General features: G+C 41.3%; 2 protein-coding genes across 27 annotated transcripts in view; one reads left to right on the forward strand and one right to left on the reverse strand.

Moving 5' to 3' along the window:
- The window catches only part of dnm1a (dynamin 1a), a 46103-nt gene extending 41052 nt beyond the window's left edge, over positions 1-5051 (forward strand). For 5 of the 16 annotated variants that reach the window (XM_086052833.1, XM_086052836.1, XM_086052832.1 and 2 more), the window contains one exon: positions 4064-5051. In XM_086052833.1, the coding sequence (XP_085908959.1) occupies positions 4064-4220 (157 nt within the window). In that variant the 3' untranslated portion in view covers positions 4221-5051. Of the gene's footprint in view, positions 1-307; positions 345-744; positions 783-2841 lie in introns of all 16 variants that reach the window. The other 11 variants (XM_086052845.1, XM_086052838.1, XM_086052844.1 and 8 more) reach the window with 9 other exon arrangements.
- A 518-nt stretch (positions 5052-5569) lies between these two features.
- On the reverse strand, positions 5570-24499 carry golga2 (golgin A2). Of its 11 annotated transcripts, none has more exons than XM_086053707.1 (28): positions 24381-24499; positions 20285-20431; positions 19144-19212; positions 18519-18662; positions 18047-18093; positions 16092-16155; positions 15945-16004; positions 15660-15740; positions 15323-15361; positions 15180-15242; positions 14527-14620; positions 14335-14441; positions 14177-14235; positions 13881-14022; positions 13673-13762; positions 13421-13528; positions 11893-11980; positions 11285-11427; positions 10990-11208; positions 10719-10832; positions 9970-10194; positions 9797-9896; positions 9280-9371; positions 8256-8487; positions 7537-7698; positions 7345-7451; positions 7099-7282; positions 5570-6926 (listed from the first exon to the last, which is right to left on the reverse strand). In XM_086053707.1, exons 1-28 carry the CDS (start codon positions 24471-24473, stop codon positions 6688-6690), a joined length of 3312 nt encoding a protein of 1103 aa, XP_085909833.1. In that variant the 5' UTR covers positions 24474-24499; the 3' UTR covers positions 5570-6687. The 11 variants fall into 11 exon arrangements, with proteins under 11 accessions (XP_085909833.1, XP_085909824.1, XP_085909826.1 ...); XM_086053698.1 differs by having other exon boundaries at positions 5570-6929; XM_086053700.1 differs by having other exon boundaries at positions 5570-6929; positions 13694-13762; positions 16092-16158.
- Between the last annotated feature and the right edge of the window lie 982 nt (positions 24500-25481).

The raw sequence follows: 25481 nt of genomic DNA on the forward strand, positions 1-25481 counted from the left end.
AGGCAGAATTCAGTGATTTTTGCCACATGACAAATGGCTTACGTCAGCCACTATACAGTTTGAATCGCAAAACTGGGCTGAAATTATGTTGTCGTACCCCTGGAACAGGAAATGGAAGTAAATACCGATATTCTAATGTATGGTTAGGTTTCCCGATTCTTCATCTGTATTAAATATCAAATAATGTTCAGTAGTCATTGCTAATTTATGTACGATTTCCGACTAAATTCTCAGGAAAACATCCAAACCATTGTTGTGAAAAAATGTTGCTTTTAAAAAACTGGTGTGGGTCCTCTGTGTTGCTAAGGGGAATGTGAAGACACCCGGATGAGGGCGTACAGGAGGTAAATAAAAGTAGCAGAGTAGTAGTTGTTGGTATGACATAGAATAGAGCAAATAGATTTTAAGCAGCTCAGAGACCACTTCCTTGTCTTTAGACTGTCGTCCCGCTCACAAGCACCTCACCAGTGTCCTCGTGTTAAAAGCTGTGTGTTCAAAGCATGACTGAAATGATGGATGAGAAATAATATAAAATCCTTTCTGTTTTTCCACTATGCCAGTCCCATTTGTATGCTAGCTAGCTCTCTAACCTTCTAGCTGACGTCCCGCTATGTAACTTCCTGTTTCTCTCTTCTTCATCCTTCTTCTTTCTCTTGTTTTCGTTCTTTCTTGCTTTCTTTCTATCTTTCATTCTTTTTTCACCACCACTTCCTTACCGCCACACGACCACGCTTCTTTTCACAGAATCACTATCACTGACCAATGAGGACTTAACCTTTCTGGTATGTTGGTGTTGTCTGCCATTTTCATCGTCAGCATCGACCACGGCCGCCTTCCTTCTTCCTCCTCCTCTTCTTCCTCTCCATTAATTTTTTTTCTTTCTCATTTTTTGGGTTCTCTTTTCAGAGTGCTGCATGGGAACACACAAACACACACAATTTAAAAAGTGTGTTGCGTGAATTTTTGGCATTAAACCCCACCGAAAGTGCTCAAGTCAACTGTTAGAATCCATTTTCTTGGTGTTTTGTGTGTCATTTGTGTGAGATGTGCCATGACTCCCTATCAGTCCCCTTCAGCAACCACTTCGGAAATGTTGATAAAAAATTTTTTTTTAAAAAAGATACTTTACATAATGCAGATTTATTCAGTGGTTAGCCAGTATCAGATACTTAGGTTAGTAGGTGTTGGTTAAGCTTCTTTACAAGTTATTGACAAGATATCCATAGTCTAGTGTATAGTGGAAATCATTATAAAAGATTACAATTATAGTTGCTTATCTTATCTTTGCTACGCTTATCTTAGTTTAGCTTATCTTAGCTTAGTTTAGCTAAAATTAGTTTAGAATGGTGGCCAGGGCTAGCAAACAAATTAAAAGCATTTTGACTGATTTTTAAAAAAAAAATTCCCATAAATCTTTATAAAATGTCAAACGATAAATTTGGCCACTTTTTACCTCTTTAGAGGCCTTTTAAGATGAGGTAAGCTAATGTAACTATCTTAAGAACTATCATTTAAAATGCCAGTTAGGTTGTAGATTTAAAAATAATAATCTATACAATATATCTATTTTTCAAATCCTTTTAAAGTGGAAGTCAACTCAAACATATTTTTTTCAAGAATATGTTCCCAGCAGGCCCACTAGTTGAAACATGGCATTCTGATTAATTTTGCGTTTGGGGAATATGAGTTCAGCAGCCAAATGCACTCGTTTGTAGCTATCTCCTGGGGCGGCCATTTTGTCTTCTGTCGACTGAAAATGACATCGCAACTGCTCACAACGACCAATCACAGCTGACCTGTTTTCTGAATCTGAGCCGTGATTGGTCGTTGTGAGCAATTGTGACGTCATTTTCAGTCGACAGAAGACAAAATGGCCACCCCCGTAGATGGCTAAAAACGAGTGGATTAACACCCTGTTTCATTGTTTGCATAGAACATCCATCCATCCATTATCTGTACCGCTTCTCCTCACAAGGGTCGCGGGGTGTGCTGGAGCCTATCCCAGCTGTCTTTGGGCAGTAGGCGGGGGACACCCTGAACTGGTTGCCAGCCAATCGCAGGGCACACAGAGACAAACATCCGCACTCACAATCACACCTAGGGGCAATTTAGAGTATCCAATCAACTTACCATGCATGTTTTTGGAATGTGGGAGGAAACCGGAGTGCCCGGAGAAAACCCACGCAGGCACGGGGAGAACATGCAAACTCCACACAGGGAGGCCGGAGCCGGGATTGAACCCACGACCTCTGAACTGTGAGGCTGCTAACCAGTCGGCCACCGTGCCGCTGCATAGAACATATTCTTGAAAAAAAAATGTTTGCGTTGACTTCCTCTTTAAGATAAGCTCAAATAAACATACCAATAATAACAGCTAAACTACCGGCATCAATAGCACATGCCAGTTTGTGGAAAACATTGTAGAAGAATACAGTACTGTATACATTACGTGCAATTAGATGAAGTACTTCACTAGTTCTCTTTATAAAGGAACTTTTAAGCGAATACTATGCTATACTAACTAGTTTAACCATCAGTAAGCATGTGCTGTTAGAATTTAGAATTGGAATCTTAGTGTTACAAATACGATTTATACATTCTTGCCAGTGGTTTCCTTCACCTTCAAGACATGCTAAGCGAAGATATTAACGAACTGCTGCCATTAGCAGAAGGGGTTACCAGTGGCAGATGGTTGTTGTTTGTAACCCACGGTTCCTCCTTTAAGATGTTGTGTTATGATGCATGTTTTCAACACAAGGTGGCACTCTAACCACTCCAAATCAGCAAACGTAACCCCAATGTGTGAATCCCCCTTCGCCCTCTTTGTGTGTCCCCAAACAGTCGGAGGCCCCCACCTTCACCGACCCACTAGACTAGACCTTCACGCTCTTCCTCCTTCCTCCCCTTCTTCCATATCTCCTCGTCGGGCCGACGGCGCCATCTTCCTGTATTCTGCGGCAGTGGCTCCATCCTCCTGCTCCTACCTCCAACCCTCAAATAGCGCCACCTCTCAACCATTCAGATGCACAACACCTACACATGCATGCTGAATGGCCCACTATAACACACAGAGTCCATTAAAATAAGATGTGAAATATATTGTGTATGACTCAAGTTGCATTTTCAAAATTGTCATACACTCATATAGACACGTTAGCTACTGTATCGTAAGGCTAAATTAAAGCAAAAGTTCTCACCTGACTGATAGCTAGAGTGAAAGTTCAGATGCACACGTACCTGCTGCATGACATATGAAAAAATATAATATAATATAATATAATATAATATAATATAATATAATATAATATAATATAATATAATATATTATATTATGGGTATGAAGTGGCTGGCATTTTTTATTTTTTATTTTTTTTAGCAAGTTGTCATACATGCATAAAGATGAGTTAACCATTATGTCATGACACTAAAATAAAACAAAATTCCAGAATTCCAGATGGAATAGGGAGGGGGACAGGACGGTATTTTGCAAGAGCCATACTGTCACTCAGTGGCATTTCACATATTTAGCAGCAGCGTAAAAATCTTTTGCTGTGTTGCTATGCTGATATGTTTATGAAATTTACATTTTGGTTGTGAAGTGGACAAAAGAAATGCACGTTTTCAGGACAGTTAGTTACTGTAGGTTCTTCTGTCATTATCATGTTGGCCAGTTACTGTAGGTTCTTCTGTCATTATCATGTTGGCCATTTAATCCATTATGTGGCTACTTGCTAATTATGTTAGCATCCGTTTGGTACAGTTCATTTGTGTAGGTCTTTGTGGGCAGACCTCTGCCCTAAGTCACCAGAAGCGCCATTTCTGGTTCTACAGTTATTGTCACACTTTTACTCTGGTCCATCAGTGGTAACAAAACACACACAGAAAAAGCCAAAGAAAAAGCAAAATCGCAGACTTCCCCGGTCGATGAAGGTTTGCAGAAGTCACACGTGATGCCGGCTTGAACTCTCGTATGAATGGATGACCATAACTATGACATCGACCTTGCATGACATCACCTGACCATATATGGTCGTCTGACACGCTCTCTTCTCATTCTGCACAGCAGGCCAACAAAGGGGCGCTGTTCCAACTCTAGAAGACGCCCCACACTCCTTTTTTCCATCACTTCATCCATCATTCATCACTTAATCACTCCACATCTCTTGCACAGAAGCTATGCAATGCAGGAAGTCCCCTCCAGCCCCCTTCCCTCACTTTAAAGGACCATTTTTGATCATCTGGTGGACAAATGAAACTGTTACCTTATCAAGGCGGGATATAAATAAAAAGTGCAATATGGTAGCATGTTTCTGTGCTGGAACTTGTATAACCCCTCCTTAATTAATTACCTTGTTTTGATTTTGATTTTTTTTTTTTTTCAATTGATGATGTACCCCTTTTTCTTTTTCTGCTTTTTTTGTTGTCAGTGGTCACGGGGGTGAGTGAGAGGATGCTTTCCATACACGTTTCTCCTTCTGTTTGCTTTAGTCTCAGTAGTGCTGTGTCGTATTTTTGGAGTCCTTCAAACCGTTGATGTCCTCAATAAATCAATAAAGCCCACCCACCACTTTCCACTCCTGTGCATCTCACACCTGCAAAAATGTTCACCCTCACTTGTGTGATTTGCAAATAGTTTATTATTCAAGACGGTACATATCTTCTCTGTTATACTGTATATATGTTGTGTATCTTACTTTTTTAAAGCAGGGTTTCCCACCCACAAATAAATCTGACCCGGTTGTCATTTTGCAACAGGGACCCTCAGTTTGGGCGACCCTGCTTTAAGAAGCCGTGCAATGTATGAAGTCTATTCGTATTTAATTGAAAAACATGTTGCAGTGATGTGTGTATATGGATTTTGGCGGGATGTTTGACACAGTGGTGTAGCAGAGATTTTGTGGTTTTATTTCCCCCTCGTTCCTGCGCCCGTGCAACAAGGGCAGCGGTAGGGCAGTGTTACTGTTACTGTGGATGCAACCATGACCGCACCCTGCAGGACTGCTGTGACATTGTTCACGTATATAAATAAACTGCAGTGTACTGACAAGAGACACTGTGTCCTGTTTTGTTGTTGCAAATTAGCTTTACAGGCTACTAATATATACTATTATTATAACTGCTCATAGATTGATGAGTAATATATGGGTCATTCCAGAGTTGGGGGACAGTTGGTACCAATGAAATATAAATTGAATAATATATATATATATATATATATATATATATATATATATATATATATATATAAGTTTGGTTTTTCATCAGTCTGTTAGAGCAGTGATTCTCTAATACGGGTACATGAAGGCACAGTGAGATTGAAGATTATGTGAGATTTTACAATACATTTAAAAAGTAGCACGCATGCAAACAAAAAGCTTGACCACAACAGTTGCCTGCCATCAAAATGATAAAAGATTCTCAGTGAAACACAAGCTCAAGTGTCTGGTGTTGTTTAAAACATTAAATTTGACATTAAATATTGACCGTTATCAATATTTCCACATGTTGGTATCTTTAACCATATATATGTAAGAACATTTTGAAATGGAAAAAAAAAAATGCATCCACATGACGTTGCTCAATCAGTTTTATTCAACGGAATGGGGTGGGGGTGGGGGGAGGAGAAAAATCAAAGCCAACAAATCAGTTCACTTCCTTCATTTTCAACAGTCACTCACTTCTACTTAAACATCCGAAACTGATTGGTTGGGACACTAAATCATTCCAAATAAGAATAATAATAAATAGTATATATCCTCTATTTTTGTCATCCTTTGTATTAAATGTGAGCCTGTCAGTCACTAACCACCTCCTTCTGCACATACACACCCAGCCACATGAATATACAATATGATACACACTTACAGTATATACACCTCACTCAGCTTGTATGATCACTGCTCTCCCTCTTACTTGCTTTCAATCATAAAGTAACAGCATAAAAAAAGACCAACCTATTTTATATATATCAGGGGTGTACAAACGCTTTACGCAGAGGGCCACCAAGAAAACTTGGAAGATACAAGGGCCACTTAGAAATTCTTCAACTTCAATTAATCAAACAAGCTAAAATCAATCCATCACAATATGATGTATTGCGGGAAGCCACAAATGGGCCCCCCGGTTGTAGTTCAGACACCCCTAATATAGTTGGACTGCCCCCAACAAAGAAGGACGTCAAATGGTGGCAGATTTGGAAGGAAAGTAACAGAATGAACAAAAGAAAATATGAGCAACAAGGAAGTGACACAACCTCATATGATATGGCAAAAATTCTGCATGGTAGCCCAGTACAATATGAGCAATTCAGTTCATGATGGATTACATACAGAATTTGGGCAAAATTTGGTGGGAAAAGGTTTAGTAACTACAACTCTTCCAGTCATCCTACCCATTTCCTTCAAAATGGCACCCTCAGCTGCAGAGGCATCATAGGATCAGTCATCTAGACACTTTGTACAAACCGTTTTAGTGCAATTAACGTCCATCATCTCTACAAAATTATACATCAGACTCCGCCTCACACGCGCACACAAACACGCACACTCCAGTTTTTGTTAAGTAGTACATTCAAACCTGATGTGTCACAAGTAAGGAGACATGAGGCCCCGTCATTGCACTTGAGCGTACGGAAAAGTGGGGGTGGCGGCCATTTTGGATGCTGCTAAATATACGGATGTGGCGGGCTTACACCACCAGTATCTTCACCTCATCCTGCTCGTCGGGACGGTAGAAGAAGGGGATGCAGGGGTTCTTGCCCATGAAGGGGGCAGGCCGCGAAGGCCCCTGCGGGTTCTGGATCTCCTGCAGCAGCTGCATGATCTGCCGCGCCGTGCCGTCCTCCTTGGGCTCGGCGGGGGGCGGGTTGTGAGGCGAAGGGGCTTCCTGGCCGACGGTGGGCTCGGAAAGGGGGATGATCTCCATGGCTTCTAGGACACAGAGAGTTTATCAGAGCCATGTGTGCGTAAAGCCACTCTCATGCTGCCAGTAAACGAAACGCTTCACAGTGTCACTGTTCCAAGCAAACAGCACCAACCGACACTGATTTGGATGGACTAAGTTTACCTGGCACTTGCGTGTAAAGCCCCTTTAGCTCACCCGATCCACTGCCAGCGCTGAGGTCGTCCCCGTGTGCTTGGTGTTCGGGGTGATGGTGGTCCTCGCCAACAGGAAGAAGGTCGGGGTTCGACGAAGCCACGCCTCCGGCGTGCCTGCCTGCGTACCAGTCGTTCCGCTCGGCCACCAGCCTCATGACCAGGTCCTGCAGCTCTGCCAGCTTCGCCTGGCGGGCAGGAAGTTATTTCGGACGTGCGGTCACTGCCAAGGAGGCGTTCTAGTCAGTACCTTCATCTCTTCTTTGTCCTGAGCCAGCAGGCTGATGTATTGCTCCTTCTCCTGGTGCTTCTGCTTCATGATGGCCCTCTGGCTCTGGTACAGGGCAATGTACTCTCCTGAAAATCAAAGCGGCAACAATGTTTACTGAGTTTTACCTTCTCGCGTCCCTCGTTGGCGGAAGAAAGAGTCCTCCCCCCTCACCGATGGTGTCCGTCTCGCCGGAGAGTTGGATACAGCGGTGCTCCAACTCTTCCACGCGCTCCTTCAGGTCGGCTTTCTCCTGCATGAGCGAGGTGAAGCGCTCTTGGAGCTTTTCCATCGCCGTCTGTAACGCCTGATGAACTTCCGCCGGCACTCCTCCTCCTGCACAACAGTTCATTCTCCACATTAGCAGGCTTAAGACATAGCATAACATTTTTGCACGAAATGGAACAGCTCTCCACAGCCCTGGCAGACTTTTCCATTCGTTGTGTAGTTTCACATTTGAATTGTCTGTAGGGCAAAACAATTAAATTCCAATCGACATCACAATGTAGAGCGCAATTTTCGAATCGCAAAGGCTGCAATTTGAAGAAAACAAAACTGCTTAATTTTGGTCGTTAGGCTTTATAATATAATATGTTATGATACAATACAATATACATACATATTGCAGACAGACATCTATAAATATATACATACAGGGGCGTGTTGGCCATCGGGAAGGAACTTTCGTGAAAATGTGTTGATTTTCCAGAACGGACGCCCCCCTTACAATCACAATATTGAGGTAAAAAAGCGACATTATTATTTTTCAAAATCATTCAGTCCGAGTGGGCAAAGCATTCCAGAGACCCAACTGTTTGTAGACAAGCTCTTAAAAGTCGCTAATTTTTCCCCCATAACAAACAATCACTCTATACAAATGCATCTTTTCTCACCTGAATGTTGGTGATTGTGTTCACAATGACTATGTTGGCCCTGAGTGTTTTCATGCTCATGATGGTGATCATGGTGGTCGTCACGCCCATGGTGGCTGTGCTGTTGGAGGCTGAGAGCTACGGCAGCCTGATGCTTTGCGGCCGTGTGGAGTCGCTGCTCCTCCCTCAGTTGCCTCCTGGCTTCGTCCCGCTCTGCTTCCAAACGAGCCAATGCATCACGAATGAACTCTTCCTGCGGAGGCGATGAAATCGGTCACATAGTCAAATACAGGCAAACGTGACATTACATTCACCATAAATGGACCTTATACACAATGACATTTCTCTAATTTTGTGGTCGTGAAAATTTTATTTTTCTGTTGTAACGTTTACATTTGATCTAATCTGGACTTGCACCTTTGCAACTGGGACTTGACCAAAGATGGACTTGACTACAGCCCTGTCATTTTCCGTGGCCTCACCAAACTCCTGCCACGCACAAGTTTTTGCCTCAGCGACTGGCAAAGTTGCATTCCACTTGGCCATCCAGTACACATTAGCTGATTCCAGAGTCCTAAAGGCCAAAAAGGCCCGATAGGACTATTCCTTCAGCTTGACAGCATCCCTTAAGGCTGGCGTCCTCCAATGGTTTCGGGAGTTGACTGGCACAGACTACCTTGCGACCACAACTCCGATCAGCCGCCTCAATAATGGAGGCGTGAAACATAGTCCACTTTGACTAAATGTCCTGTTTGCCATGGGAGACCCTGCCAATTTAGCTCCAAGGATCATTGGGTCACACAAACCCCTTCACCACAATTAGGTAAGGCGCAGGGGACAGGGTTACAGCAATCCTTCGTATAAATTCAATATATCCCAGTAGGGGACAAAGTCAATGAGGTTTAAGGAATAATTTTAAATCCTGAGTCTAGTTTTTCAAGTATGGCCCCTTACATTTCTTACACCATTAGAAATACTAATAAATAAATTCACTGAACAAATACAACCAAAGAGAAGAAGAAAAGTCGGAAAACATTCTTCTTACCATCTCTTTTTCGCTTTCAAAGTCTTGCGGGATGATGATAGAGGATGACTCCGTAACAGTTTCTTGAGGCAACTTGCTCTCCACTCCATCTCCTGAACCACCAGATATTTCAAAGATGTTAATAAACCATATATAAAGATATTGCTTAACATATACGGTGCCTTAAAATGGAATTTCCTTTCTAAAATTTACCTATTTTTTGCACAGTTTCCCCATTTTTTTTTTAAGATCATCAGACAAAGATAACCCAAATCCTCATAAAATGCACTTTTCAAATTTTCAGAGCTACTTGGCCATGTGTGAAAAAAAAAAAAAAAACTTTCCCACGGAGCCTAACTGGTCAGGCCGCCCTCAGCAGCAACAACTAAAATCAACCATTTTCTATAGCTGGCAATGCGTCTTTCACATCTCTGATATTTGGCCCACTCTTCCTTTCAGAAGAGCAGATTACATTTCTGCTGTTAATACAACACCAAGAGAGCATTTTGTCTGTGACCGTGACAAGTAAGACACAAACCTGCATCTCTGGGCGCCATAGATAGAGCTGAACTGTTGAGCAGCTCCCTCACCTCAGCCTTCAAATGCTCATTATCTTTCACCAAATGACCCAAATGCTCCTGAATGGGGAAAACAAGGTCACTCATTTCATTACCTGACAAGAGAAAAAGTGAGTAGCACATGCTTACATACCTGTGCTCGCTTCAGTTCATTCTGGCTGACTTCCAGCTGAGCGCGGCCCTGGGACTCATCATGCTGCAGCCGGTCCATGAGCTGGCTCTGTGTTAAATACTGCCGGTGGAGCTGCTCTCTCTCAGAGGCCAGCCCCTGGTAGGCGGCGCTGTACTGCTGCAGGTGGGCCGCCACCTGGTCCCTCTGCTCGGCCAGACCTTGAGCCTCCTTGTATTTCTCTTCAAGCTGGTGGTAAAAGAAAGCCACATTTAGCATAACCGTCTGCGATAAATTTGGTGATGAAACATAACAGGACAATGATTCCCAACTACTGTGCCATGTATTTACATCAGAAAAAGTCCTTTGGTCCGAACCAAAAGCGGCCACTTATTAAATGTTTTCATTTGCTCTGGTTAGTTTTCACACTGTACTTTTTGCAAGGGAACTATATTCTGAAAACAGACGTGTCCGACGATCGGTGCTCCCATTGGACAGAAATGACAAAGGCGGCACAAAACACCGATTTATATATGCACTTCATATATAAATCACAAACGCAGAAATGGAGGACAGTATGCAATGACGACGTGCTGCATTCTTGCTCTGCATATTTGTGCTGTTATTAGAGCTGCAACATAACTGAGTGTCAAAAGCGGCTCATTCAACACACGTTTTGCATTTTGTTTGGTTGTGTGCCGTGAACTTCTTCTCATATGAAATGTGTACCTGGCTCAATAAAGGTTGGGAAACACTAACGTCGAAGACCGAACCTGCTCTTTGACATTGTGCAGTTGCTCTTGAAGCTCGCCCATTCTGCGCGCCAGCTCCTTCTTAACATGCTGCTCCGACTGAATTGCGGTGGTTAGCTCCATGTTCTCATTCGTCTGCAAACAAAAATATTTTAGATTCAAAGGTAGCAATCTCTCTCACCTTGGAAACTTAGCCGTTACTTCCCTCTTCAGTACTAAAATTAAAATGCAAAATAAGTCCAGGACAACTGCTTTAGAAAATGTATGTTTTTTTTTTTTCTTTAAAAATCACCAGTTGAACAAAGCCGTTCTGCAGCTCAGCAAGCTGATCCTTCAGCGTTCGGTTCTGCGTGAGAGCACGGCTGATTGTTGCCTTGTCTGACTGGACGTCTTCGAGCATGCGGCGACGGTCGTCGGCCTCCTGGGCTTGGCTCTCCGCCTGCTGCTCTAGATCCGACAGGCGCGCCTCTTGCTCTGAGCACAGGCGACTCAGCTGCTCATTGTCACGCAACTATAACGAGAAATTGCAGTCTTCAAAGACTATTTGAAACATTCCAGGGAGACAATTTCAACATACTGGTGCGCACCTGTGACTGGTACTGCTCATTGAGCGAGTCCTTCTCCTGTTGCAGAGTGGTGAGTGCTTCCTGGAGAGCCATTTCGCTCTCTGAAGGGCCTGAGGACTGAGGTTCTGCAACACTCTGGTCTTCTCGCTCTCGGGACAGTAATGCTAGAAGAAATGGAGAAGAAACAATAAGGCTTGTAAAAAAAAAAAAAAGAACAGGTGTCTCTCTAGGATCCTATACATGGGGTACTTTGGTTTACATCTTTTCTGATCCACAACATTGAGGGAGGAAAAAAAGAAAAAAAAGGTGTGGTGTTTTGAGGAAGTCAAGTCAAAATGAATCAGAATGCCGTGTTTTGAATAGTGGGAGTGCATAGAACATTTTGTAAATACAAATTTTGACTTGATTTTAGCTTTACATTATGTGACACAAGAAGACACATTGTTTCATTGATGTGACATACAAGTGTTTTTCATACATATATATTAGGCTGTAACTGGCTTTACTACTGCATTAGCGTAGTTAAATGATAAACTACGGCACGTACCAAATTTGAGTTACGTCATCGCTGCAGTAACAGAAATGCAGTAAAAGGAACAACTGTAGTTACAATAAACATTTTAGCTTACCTGCAGCATTTTTTATCTCTGTAATTGTAGCTTCAAGTTCTTGGACACGTTCAATGTTTCTGTCCCTCTCTTCTGCAACCAGTGACACCTTCAAGGCGGACACACATACATTAGATACACAAAGGGACTCAGAGTTAACACCCCATATTCACGGTTTAGTATTCACATGTTCTTTGTTTTAACTATGGATAAATTATCCGTTGTTCACTAAAAAAATGTTTTTGCTGCTTTGCAATCAGTCTAATGCTGAGTCCAATGCAATACAATTATTTGGTGCCATTTGGTGGAATTTTGGACTTGTTCATTTTATTTCATTGAGTGTTCTTGTCTGCATTTAGGATGTCCTGTACATTAGGTACAGGACATCCTAAATGCAGATATATTTGCCCAGGTGTAGTGTCAGATCAGTTTGTGCCAATGTTTTATTTATGTAAAAATTAGGGATGTTCCGATCAGGTTTTATGACACCGATACCGATCATGCATGAGTGAGATCGGCCGATACCGATTACGATCACATGGAATATCTGTATATTTTTCCATTTATTTATGGTACCTGCTATTATGCTATATTATCTGAAAAAAAACACAAAAAAACAGCCATATTGTTGCCGTAAGTTTGACCAAAATCTATATATATTTTCAAAAGCATGAAGAAATATAAAACCGTTGCTGGCACAATACAACAATTACTCAGTCACAAAGATCACTGAAAAACTTACATTTACCAGCTTTTAGTAACAGTTTTTAACAGAACTAATCAGCAGTCTCATAATGCAAAAAGTCAAATAAATAACATGCTACCTAAACATTGCATGGTTCTGAATATAATCAAAGTAGAAAAAATAGTCACATGCAGCCTTCACTTGAATAAACTATTCAATGAGTTCCTAAATTGAAACGACTTAGGAACTTTATTGTCTTGTGCATAGACAAACTATCTTGTGCATTTGTCAATGAGAAAAAAGTCACTGTTAATCTTTTAATGTCCCTGTGGCAATAATGCCACTTATACTGCGCTGTGTCCGCCTTGACTTTATTCAATGAAGTGAGCCTCATAAACTCACCATAGTCTCCCAATAGCGGAGGCGCGGCTGCGTTAGGGAGCCTTTCTGGCGCCGGGTTTCAACTGGAGTCAATGTAGCTCGCTCGGGCGGGCGCGGTTGCGTGCAGGGCGGCGCGGGTGATGCTTTTGGACGGAGGGACGTCGTCACGTATTAAACTTTTTTGCCATTTCGTATCGCGGCAGCCAAGCGTGAGCTTCGGGTGATCGGATGTTTTGATCGGCAATAAAAGGCTTTGATCAAATATTCCGATCACGTCATTTTTCAAGAAAATCGGCCGATCACGATCAGTGCCCGATCAATCGGAGCATCCCTAGTAAAAATGGGAGGTAATAACGATGAGCCTGGCGTGAATGTGGTTTGTTCGTGTTGAATAAGTTAGTTAAAAGTGTTAAAATGCACTGTTTTTAAATTATGGGGGGAAAAAAATGAATAAGGTCGCTTTTAAATCTCAGTGTGATTTACTTGTGTTAGCAGCTGCTCTGTTTTGTCCTTCCAAACACGGCCCCCCTCCTGGATCTGCTCTGCATAGAGGTCCCTCTCTGTCTTCAGCTGGCCAACAGACTCCATCAGCTAGGGCATTGACGACAAGGCATTAAAAGTCAAACGTGTTGCATAAAAAAAAAAAAGGCAGAAATTTCTATAAAAGGTATTGCAGGTGTCCCCACAAATAATAATAATAATAATAAAACAAAAATCAATATTTGCCAAGAGAACCTGGTGATTGTGCAATTCCACCTGCTGCTTTTCTTCCAGCAGTAACTGGATCTGCTGGTTGGCACTACTGGGATCTGACTGGGTGGAGCACTGGGCCAACAAAACACACAGACAACACAGCAATGGGGATGCGTAAAACAAATACGATACAAATAAGAAAGCAAATTCCGATCTATGACCAAGGTCACATGCATGGACGTAAACTGACCTGCTGCAACATGAGGTCGGCAATCTCAAGTCTCTTGCGGAGATCCTCCACCTCCAGCCGCAATGCTCCAGTCTCTTGCGCTCTCTGCCTCAGCTGCTCTGACAGCTCCGAACTTTGCTGTTTGGACTCGTCGCTCAAATTGCTGCAAACAAACGCAAAAACAAAGATTGTGAGTGGCTTTCAATGCTCTTGGTGGTCTTTTTTTGACAAAGACAAAAAAAAAGAAGAAAGAAAAACATCATCTGAGGGGAAAAAAACCCAATATGACTTAAGTTTTGCTATAAGACCTCACTTACTTTTGTCTATATACCTCTAGCCTCAGGGCGTCTCTCTCTTTTTCTAACTCTTTGTTGTGCTGGAGACAAAGAGAGAAAAAGAAGCAAAAAAAAAATGTTTCTTAGTTTTTATGCTGATCCACAACCATTCGCTTGAACCTTCCCTGTGCGTTTACTACCTTTTCAAACTGTTTCTGTTGTGTCGACACCGATGACAGCGTTCTCTCGAGCTCCGACACTCTCTGCTTTGTTGACTGCAATCGGCTATTCAGCTCCTCTGCTTCTCCTGAACGTAAAATAAAATTGAAAGGAAAATGACTTGATACTAGGGGTCGTTTGTTACGGTCAAACAACATTGAAACACAACCCACCTGCTTTCTGCCGTGCGGCCTGTTGCGTGTACTGTAGTGCAGTCTGCAGCTCCGATTTCTCCGACACCAGTATGCCAATCGTTTGAATGTGAACCTTGGGGGATCAAATATAGTGCAGCGTTTTATCTGATGCTCCCTAATTCAATCACTGCATTTGCAATTACACTTTCAGTGAGCCATGCCTACTTCACTTAATAAATGCAAATCCATGTACAGTTAGAGCATGGACAAACTTCTGTATTTCCTAATATTGGTCAGTTTATTTATTCAAGTGCAGAAATTACCAGAAATCGTAATAATAATTCTATTATAATGTATTATTTTTGCAATTACTAATCATACCAAAGAATGCTTTCTCTTTAACCTCCAGCGTCAACTTCACCGCAGATGCCATGTCTACTCTGCAGGCAGTGTGTAGCGTAAATAAAATACAAACTATTAATATCATGCCTTGTAAAAGTAATGACGGCCCCACAACACCAAGACCTGTTACCTGAGACATTTATTAAAGCTATAGTGGATAGCACTACAGACTATTAATTAAGGCACTGTGTCTATTAGAGCGTAGGCCACTAGTTGAAATAAGCCAAATAGTATTACATACTACTTAGATGCAAAGGTTTAATTTACCTATCAACAGTATGAGAATATACCTGTAATTGCTCCCGCATGGCTCCCTGCTCTTTGGAAAACTTTTGTTCAAAATCCTTTCGCTCCTGAATGAACAGAAACGCAAACGTCATAAATGTTCGGAAATAAGATGCGCCACGGGTGAAGACAAAGAGGAAAAAAAGACCTTCTGCAGTTGATCTGTGAGCTCCTGAGATTGTTGAGCCTGATAAAACAAAAGAACACAATCATCATCACTGCAGCGTGACACAATTCCGGCCTCGCATTGTAGCCTAAAGGATTTAAGTTCATATCAGCACATCAAATATTTGGCTACACAAATAGCTTAGTAAACTTTAGTTAAAGCTTGCAGAAATGCATTCAGCAGGGAGTCAAAAAATGCATGACTTCCATGCATGGGTAACAATTTTAGTGAGGATACTAAAGGTGGCATGCTATAAAAGTGACATGCAACACAGTTCATGCACTGTGGCATACAAAGACTCACACAGACAGCTTCTTACCAGCTGGTCAAGCTTGGTATTGAGCTGAGAGTTTGTTAAGTTGCTGGACTCCAGGGCAGCAGATAGCTCCTGGTTCCGACTCTACCGTGTACACATGCATCCGGGGCGGAAGAGAAAGAGAACACATTTGTGGCACGAGACAAATGAAAAGGATATACGACAGGGAAGGAGAAACATTTGGAAATGATTAACACAAGGGCAAACAATAGCATCTTTATGTGTGGTGCAAAAAAATTAAAATGTGACCAATGGAGTGTGTGGAAAATAGGAAACGTTCTGCCATACGTCCAATTCTCTCTCGCCAATGGACGGCACACTGTCACCATTCACATGCGCAGAAGACGACTGAAATCACAAAAATGAATGAACCTAATTTTTTACAAAATTTCAAGTACTGAGTCAGATTTGTATTCAGAGGTTGCAGCAACGTACTTCAGAGACCAGGCCGTTCAGTTGCTGCGAGAGCTGTCGCAGGCTCTCTGTGGAAGACAGCTGTCTGCTGGATAACATATTATACAGTACACACATACGTTAGAAAAAAAATGCAGCATGTGTTCTCCTTGATGTCCTGTTCAGAGTAAAGAGCCAGAGAGTAACCCCATTCACTGCTAGGCTTATCACGGCAACAGTTTTTCTAAGGATGATATATTTTAGAAGAACCTATCAAGATAAATGACAGTATCAATGTTTTTTTATGCCACTGATATACAAGTTTATATTTTTAAGAATATTTAACACTGGCATTTAAATGTATAACTATAGATGAATTATCTTAAATAAAACAATTATAAATTAGACTCTGGCTCTGTTCACAAAAATTGCACTTACCATTAAAAATGAACACATATCATAGAAGCACATGTGTATAGTGGCAGAGTAAAATGACATGTTTTATTTCCTTCAGAATGTAATCTTTCACCTGTATTAAAAAGCTGGAACGGCTGTTTGGGATTTTTTTTTTATTATTAGCCAATTTGTACTGTCTGTGGCATTTCTTTAAATGTTTGTTTCTCAACAGTGTTGAATGGCTGCATCTATTTCACTATCAAGAGAGTAACGCTATCCATGAAGCGTTATAACTGCAAGCTGTCTGGGAATGAACAGTGCTCAATGTCTTGCTGTGTTTTTTTGTTACCAGGTGAAGAAATTGGGTGGAATGGTTGTGTTTTAAATGGACTTTGACATGTGATGTGTTGCGACCTTCGTCTTACAAATGCGGCATACCGGTTCATTGATGCTAGTGGGAGCTCTACATTCACCTGGCTTCAATCCAAAATGTTCCAACCCTTGTGGCCACTGTGTCATTGGGTTTGGGACTTTATGTAATTAGTGGGTCGGAAAATCTTAACTTTGAGCGTGCCAATTCCCCCTTTCCCTCTGCAATGATGCGTTTCTTGCCATCTTCTTGTGTGTGCACGGGCGCCAGTCTCACCTTAGACGGCAGCGAGTAAGTTGACTGACAGGAGAGGGAACGAAGTAGCGCGACTGATGGTTGATGACTTATATACACAAACACGCATATAATGAAAAAAACTATTGTGTCTATTATATTCATAGACGATATATTAATTATCATGACAAGCCTATTCGCTGCTAGCTGATCTTTAACCCATTAAGGACGGGAGCGTATAACCGCGTTTCAACCACTAAAGGGCTGTTAGCGCTGTTGCGTCTTCCTACCCTTAAAGCCGGAAGAGCATATACGTCATTTTCTATTCATTATTTCATTCTCAGTCTCTTAACCAATGAAATGTATCAGAATATACACATTTCGGTGTCATAAGCCGGCACAGGATGTTACAGAATTCTTTCGAGTGATAATGGCGGACGCCTCGGTCGCGGGAGCTCTTACATGAGTAACAGGAGTCGTATAGACGAGGGGATTGTGGATTTTGAACCAGTAGAACCAGTCAAACGTGATATATGGTTAAGATATATGTTTGTAGACAATGACAATATAGACGTCTTTGTAACAGAACAGAGGATTGTAATTACCACTCAATTTTTTAAAATTAAAAATAGTGCTTCTCTTGCACTGACAGTTTATTTTTACCTCTTCGTTTGAAACAGTAAAGATTAATAAACTCAGGTCTGTGTGAAAGCCACATATCTAAGATCTCAAATTCTTTTGGAATTATGTTTCTGTCTGCTACAGGGGCTGAGATGTTAATTATTTTGTAGGTGTTGAATTTCTGGGAAAACCTCAGGTTTTCAAGGGAAATTCTCAAGATGACCTTTTGGGGAGTTGTTGAGCCAGGCACTTTAGGCCTTAATGGGTTAATAAATAAGTACTTAACTTGAGCTTTAGAACACAACACCTCCATCATACTGTGAGACTTACTTTTCTTCACGTACCACTGTAAGTTGAGTGAAATAAGCCAACCTACCTATTTTCCTCTGATAGACTCTCATTGCCATTGCTGTCAGGGGAGACCTGCAGAAGGAGACACACAAAAAAATAAAAAAATAAAGAAACGCGAGAGTAAGCGCAAATACAAACATCAGCAATATACATATTTCCAAAAATAAAACTTCTCATCAACACTACTGTTGGTGAGCATTGCTGTGTGTCTTTATGTCAGGCTTCTGGTGAATACAAAATAATTCTCAGTCTTTTTCCGCCCCCCCAAATTTCTTACAAATAAGGAGATTCAACATCAATGAATTCAACTAACCAAACAAATCAAAATCGAACTTTTAGCGTAAACAAATGTACAAACGAAAAGTAATACATACCCATACTGTAAGTAAATCAATAAACAGCAATCAAATGTCATATTGTAGATGCTGTGCAATGACGCTGAGGTAGTAGGGTACACGGCAGAGACAAGTTAAGAATCGAGTTGGAGTGAGACACACCTGCGAAATGTCAGTGGTGTGTCCGACACTCTGAACGTTAGTAGTGGTGTTAGTGCTAGTAGCGTTAGACAGGGGTGAGTGTCGGTCGAGCTCAGCTGTTGGAGGGGGACCCGAGGACTCGAAGGTCTCCATTTTGTCTACGGTCTGAGATGGCATTTATAAAAAAGAATATAGACAAGTGTTATGACAGGACAAAAAGCAACATATAGGCATTTATGTGTGATTATGTGCACTGACAACACGCTATTCATACAACAAAAGACAACGAGACATGAAGCACTTTGCCAGCCTATTTTTGAGACAAGCTTGCATTGTGGAGCCTGTTCAAAATACTGTCATGCAATGTGCTCCGACCATCCAAACGGTATCATTTCTGATCAGCACACTATATGAAATGCTCAGCAAACAGTGGTAGGAGGAGGAAAAAAATACATGTTTTCTCGGGACCTCAAGCTGGGCACGTGCTCTCTGCACCACGTGACAAACTTAAGAGCCCTTCATTAAAGAAATTGGTCGGAATGGGGATGCGAGCAATTCAATCATAAAAAAAACATGAAGAGGAGGAGCGGGAAGAGGAGGAAAGCATAAAAAAAAATTAGAGCAGACAAGGATGGATAGAGCTCACCTGACTTTTGCCGTACGTAGGCAGGACTACTCCATTGCTTTGACTAAGTGCTTTGAGAATATTGTCAAACTACAGACATGAGGAAGACATGGAAGGAAAGAGAGGAAATCTTTAGATGAGAAAGACAAACAGCAGCACAGAGGGCAGACGTTTTTAGGATTCCTCACTGGAAGTTGTCTGAAAAATGGGTAAAAAAAATAAGATGTCTACCTATGAAAAGGTTGCGAAAAAAATGTTAGGGACGATGACTTCACCGTCTTTGTTTTTGATCTGTTTTTTTCAGGGCCGTACCGATACCGATTGTTAGTAGTCAAGGCGGCCGATAACCGATATTTGGAGCCGATATGAATTTTTCGTAAAAAAGAAAATATTGGCATCAAAATCTAAAAAAAAATTCAAACTCTTAACTTTGTTGAAACGTCTTTAAGCATATGTTTATTGAACATTTTTTTCAGATTTGCAAAATGATGATTTTTTTTTTATTATTGCTACTATACATTTTTGACAATATACATCTTTGTTATAAAATTCTGACAAAAAGTTCAGGGAGTACCCAGGGTCATTAGCATGTCTTAACTGAAAATTTAAAAATATAGCTCCATAGAGTTTTCTACAGGATATGAAGTCCTCCAAATTGTCAAAATGACAGAAAAGTTAAAGTTTCACATATCTTTGTTTTGATTTCAACACAGTTTTAAATTGATTTATTATAGGCAATGAGACTTAAGAAAAAGAAGAAAAAAAAAGGTAGATGCAGAGATTAGTCAAAATGCAGAATACCTCGGCGGATAATTGGTCTATCCCCAATTCTTAACCATCATACAAAGAAGTAAACAACTGAAAAGCGTAAAAAAAAAAAATAAAACACTCCATCATGTATGACAATTTATTGAGAATGTAAATCTGCTTTCTTAATCTACGTTCTGGTGTGTATTCTTCTCTTGACGTTCCATCTTTCAGAAGAAGTGTTGGAAATGACAAATAAAAAATAGCAAAACACAGGATTGTAGCTATTAGGGGTTTCAGATTCCTGCATTTTCACCGTGTGACCTGATCAGAGGTAACTGAATATCGAGTAAAAACAAGTATAAAGCAGGTGAAAGTAGCTGAAGCAAAAGATGAGATGTTTGACCAGGCTTACATTGTCTGGAGAGTTTCTGTCAATCGAGGGTGCATCATACTGGTTGGGTCCCTTCACTTTCCTCTTCTTCTTGGCTCCTGCGCCGCTAAGAACTCCTCCGCCTGATCCAACACTGGTTGGAGTACCCTTCTGCTGGAACTCCTTGAGCTGAACAACATGAAGAAAAAACAACAGAACATATGTGAGTGGTAATCATTTAAAAAGAAACATTTACACTCTTGCTTTTTGATGCCATAGATATTGACTGCAACTGAAATGAACACGCTCCACTATTAAACACTGCATCCTCAAGGAACCATGAGCTAACCTTGAAGCAGTCAGCCAAATAATTATATCATCAAATTCTTTGATAACGCGGTTATTATTCTAAGTCTTTACACACCAGTGATTGCCCCTTTGTCTTGTTTATTGAAATATCCTCTTCTGGTTCTTGGTGTAAAATGACACATCACGATGATTGTCAAACAGCGCAGGTTGACTTATAAATCCACGGTCTGCCAAAATTCACTATTCATACATGCCTATCATTTTTCCTATTACGTTTCAGATATTGTTTGGACCAGGGGTCGGCAACCCACGGCTCTTTCATCATTATATTGCGGCTCTACGTGGCTTGAGAAAATATAAGTGTCCGATTGAAGTGTATTGTAACATCTTCCAAAGACACGACGTCAGACGTCGCTTAGTTATCTCAAATTTTTATTATTCCAACACAGGTACTGTGGGCCAAAGCCAATGCCAACTACAGCGCAACAACAGCCCCGTCATAAGTGACCTCAAAATGTATATCATCGCTGCCGGCTGAAAACCCTATGATCAACTTCATTTTTGTATTCCTTTTTTTTTTAAGACAATAACAAATGAAAATACCGTAGTAAGGTTCACTGGATTACGCTGGCTTTTGTTTGTTTAATATGGATCGATGAGATGCTTCGTTGAAAAAAGACCCACCCAATCATGTCTCGTGAGGTAAGTCAGTTTAATTTTATTATGCACTTTATAGACGTGGTTAGTGGCAAATAGGCTAACCTCTTCATTTCAGATGTGAAAAAGTGCTTGCGGATCCCAGTGTTTTCTTGGTTGCCGACCCCTGGTTTAGATAGATGTTAGACCATCAACATTTGGCAGCTTAGGCTTTGCTGTTTTTGTAAGCATATCGTTCCCTTGCCCATGGATCACCAATTGACATTAGCACAGCGCTGCAAAATTGCAATGTGGCAAGAGGTTTTTCTGTCCCGGACTACAGTTCAGCTTCAGTTTGCTATGTGGCCGTCACTGGGACTCAGCATCAACAAAAGCTCGATTCTGTCGATGCTTCAGAAAGCAATAAAGCTTCACCCATACTGATTTCAGGTTGGTTAAAGGCTTAAAGCGGATGATTATGATGCAACTGAAACTGCTTGACATCTGAAAAATGGGCATGGGTAAAACTTTATCACTCACCGAAGCACTCAGTGAATTGAGCGTCTCTTGATGCTGCGCTCTAGTGACAACAATACCCTGTATTTGGGCATTCTTGCAGATACATTTCTGATATAGAATTTTCATGTTGATCTGTTATGTGGAAAACTGGCTCAGATACTGTATTTCAATCAGACTACGACTGTTTGGTGTTCTGCCATAAAGTTGACAGGAATGGCAAGTATCCCTCTCTACAGTCAATATTTGATAAAACCTTAGTCAACGTGGCTCACAGAATATTAAAAGGATGCTCATGTTTTGTTTCGCTCTCATAGTACAGCCATCGAGGAGACGTTAAAGAGTGAGCAGCTACAAGTCCTCCTACCTCCCAACATTCCCAACATTTATCTCAAAGCTATACAAAACTGAGAAACTTCAGACTGAAGTTAAATTGTTTATACAAGTAATGGTGGGTGGAAAAATCATAATGGGGGTATTTGTGTTTGGGTTATTTAATTTTATTTTTTATTATTCTCTCTGCTTCTTTTCATTCAAATTTTCATGTAACCATGTCTGCTTTTTCTTTGATATAATGAAATATATTCAACAAAAAAATGTTATCCATTAGCAAAACTAAATTGATTTAATATACTTAACTGTATGTTTGACGTCACGCGCTTCGTCATGGCTGACGTCAGTCGTTTCCGTGTTCCGGTGTTAGAACATGTGCTAAATTGCTAATGTAGCTGTCTTATTTTATGTCTGGATACGTTTTAATTGTTTTTAATACATTACGTATGCCTAAGCATTTATTTTGGGTCTTCCCAACTCTGCATTTCATTTTAGCGATTAGCACGCTTAGCGACTCCTCATTCGCCTCCTCTATGAAAACGCTGCTTATTAGTGAGGGAGTTTATTTGTCACCACGGAGGAGCGGCTCCGCAGCTCGTTGTTGCTGCTGTGCACAGACTTACATATCGTCGCTGTCCTGTGAAAAACACTTATCTCCAATTTTGGAAACTGTTTTAATGTTCGCTTTAATGCGACGTCTGCGATGCGGAAACATGATTCATGTAAAAATAAGAAAATGAAAAAAAAAGGAGATAAGTGTTTTTCACACAACAGCAACGATATGGTATAAATAAAGTCCGTGCTGCTGCAGCGAAAGCTAGGTCAGCAACTAGCATTCAAACAGCCGCAAAAGAAATGACTTACGGGAATAAAGGCGAAAACGTGACGCTTTTGTTTTAACCACTTCGTCGCTGGATAGTATGAACTGTTGACAGTAGCGTGCCGCTTATTGGTGAAGGTCGGGGATAAGAGCCCTTTTAAAAACTGCAGCTTTGACGATCTCAAAATCACGTTGTCGAAAATCGCGATTCCGGTCCCAAAACGATAAATCGTTCAGCCCTAGTTCATATTTACTGGATTTATTTTCTGTTCTTTATAGCTGCCACAGTTTTATTCCGAAGCATAGTTCAACATTATTTAGTTATCGTTAATTGCGCCTGTGGTTTCTGTTGTCTTCTGTCTGTTGTGTTCCGATGGTTGTAGTCCACAGTTGTAATCGAATGAATGTAAGTGCAGCAATGTCACAGTATCCAAAACAAATTTCCCTCTGAGATAATAGAGTTCATCCTATTCTATTTTATGTAGTGAAGGATATGATAAGATTGGAAGCTCAAGGTTAGAGGTATGCAAGCAAGAATGCAACCAACCCAGTCTCACACAATGTTCATCCTCCTCATTAGATCATGTTTCAAATGAAGATAGACATAGGTAACTTTCAGTCAAAAAGCTAGTCTGTCAGTCTGTCTCCGTTTTTGTCTATGTGCCTTTTAGCTCGAAGCCAAACATGATTAAAGTTGTCAATGCGAGCGCTTTTCCTAGCCTTAACGTTTGTCATAATGGGTCCATAGCAACATAGAACCATGTGGAATTCTGGTAAAGTCTTCTTTCTAAATGTGACATTTTGAAATACTGACTCTTGGAGAGAAATCTCACACATAACAGATCATAAATATTCACAATAACTCTTCTGGGGCAATGTCGCCATAGAAAGTTCCGAAAAGGTAACGTCGCACATCTTAAAGGCCATATTGTAAAGTGCAAACACGCCTAAGCCAAACACACACCCCGGGACAGGGAAGAGGGCTGTCAGCTGTCATAACACTCCCCGTCATTCTAGGGTTACTGAAACTTATGACCAACTAAGTAACAAAAGACGGCCCTAAAAACAAAACAGTGGCACGCTTGTACTCGTACAGTTCTCCCAATTTCATTAGTTAGCCCTTTGGCTAATATCTTATTAGCTAAGCTAGCACGTTCCTCTTCGACAAAATACTGTACTCACTTTGTCAGCTAAAAAGCAACTCGAAAGCCTTGACAGAAAACAAAATACTGACTATTCAGATGGTGTCGCGTGGTAAAAATGACACTTAGAATTAAAAACGATGACCACAATTTGGAAAAGTTGATGTTGGAAAGTAAAGGCCTCGACGCAGCCCCAGACTTTCCTGCGCATCGATGCACGAGACGACCGACAGAGGCCGGACAAACGTCGGCCGCAGAGGCCGAAAGACGTGTCATGACACTACAATTGCTATGTTAATTGTGATAAAATAGCCTGCAATGTAGGGAACCATGAGCCGGTTTAAATGACAATCCAACCGGGTAAAATTGTATTAATTGTTACCTTTTTCTTGGCTGCGGCGAGTTTTATTTGCCTGCTCTGGTCGGCCATCCTGCTGTTGCTGTGATGATCAACGGCCCGGTCGAACCACGTCATCAGTTTGCGGTTCCAAGGCTCTAGGGGGCGCGCTTAAACTTGTTTTATTTATATATATATATATATATATATATATACACAAAAAATAAGAACCAAGGAACGTATTAAGACTCTTCATTTATTTTAAAGGGTAATGTATCTATCTATCTATCTATCTATCTATCTATCTATCTATCTATCTATCTATCTATCTATCTATCTATCTATCTATCTATCTATCTATCTATCTATCCATCTATCCTAAAACTAACATACATGCTTTTGTCATGTGGGAGGAAGCCAGCATACCTAGAAAAAAAACATGCAAGCACTTGGAGAACATGCAAAACAAAACACTTCACAGGAAGGCTTGAGCTGAGATTTGAAACCATCCATCCATCCATTATCTATACCGCTTATCCTCACAAGGGTCGCGGGGCGTGCTGGAGCCTATCCCAGCTGTCTTTGGGCAGTAGGCGGGGGACACCCTGAATTGGTTGCCAGCCAATCGCAGGACACAGAAAGACAAACATCAGCACTCACAATCACACCTAGGGGCAATTTAGAGAGTCCAATCAACTTACCATGCATGTTTTTGGAATGTGGGAGGAAACCGGAGTAGCCGGAGAAAACCCACGCAGGCACTGGGAGAACATGCAAGCTCCACACAGGGAGGCCGGGGCCAGGATCGAACCCATGACCTCTGAACTGTGAGGCGGACGTGCTAACCAGTCGACCACCGTGCCGCCAATTTGAAACCATAAACTCAGAAACCTGAGGTGGACATGCCACCACTTTTTCTATGCAAATTGCTTTCTCATTCACATTTTCTTTATTCATGTTGTGTTCTTATGAGATCGGAATATTGGGCATGCAGCGGAGCAATCACTGTCACTAACTACAGCTAAGCCAGGGCTGTCAGAGGGTGGGGGGTATTTTACGATTTATTGGGGGGGCATTCAAGGTTGGGTGTGCTGACAGATATTTGAACATGTCAAGTGCATGTCGGAACGTGTGAACTCAATGATG

Source organism: Filicampus tigris, chromosome 15 (assembly GCF_054856515.1).
Source record: "Filicampus tigris isolate MCC_2025a chromosome 15, RoL_Ftig_1.0, whole genome shotgun sequence".
Lineage (NCBI taxonomy): Eukaryota > Metazoa > Chordata > Actinopteri > Syngnathiformes > Syngnathidae > Filicampus > Filicampus tigris.

What these genes read in the sequence shown, in the direction of transcription:
- golga2 (XM_086053696.1), bottom strand. Translation starts at nt 24,473, where the DNA reads ATGACGTGGTTCGACCGGGCCGTTGATCATCACAGCAACAGCAGGATG. An exon ending in TCACAGATCAACTGCAGAAG is followed by an intron (nt 15,243 to 15,322) that starts GTCTTTTTTTCC and finishes CTGTTCATTCAG; the next exon opens with GAGCGAAAGGATTTTGAACA. An exon ending in TTGAAAGCGAAAAAGAGATG is followed by an intron (nt 8,488 to 9,279) that starts GTAAGAAGAATG and finishes TCGCCTCCGCAG; the next exon opens with GAAGAGTTCATTCGTGATGC.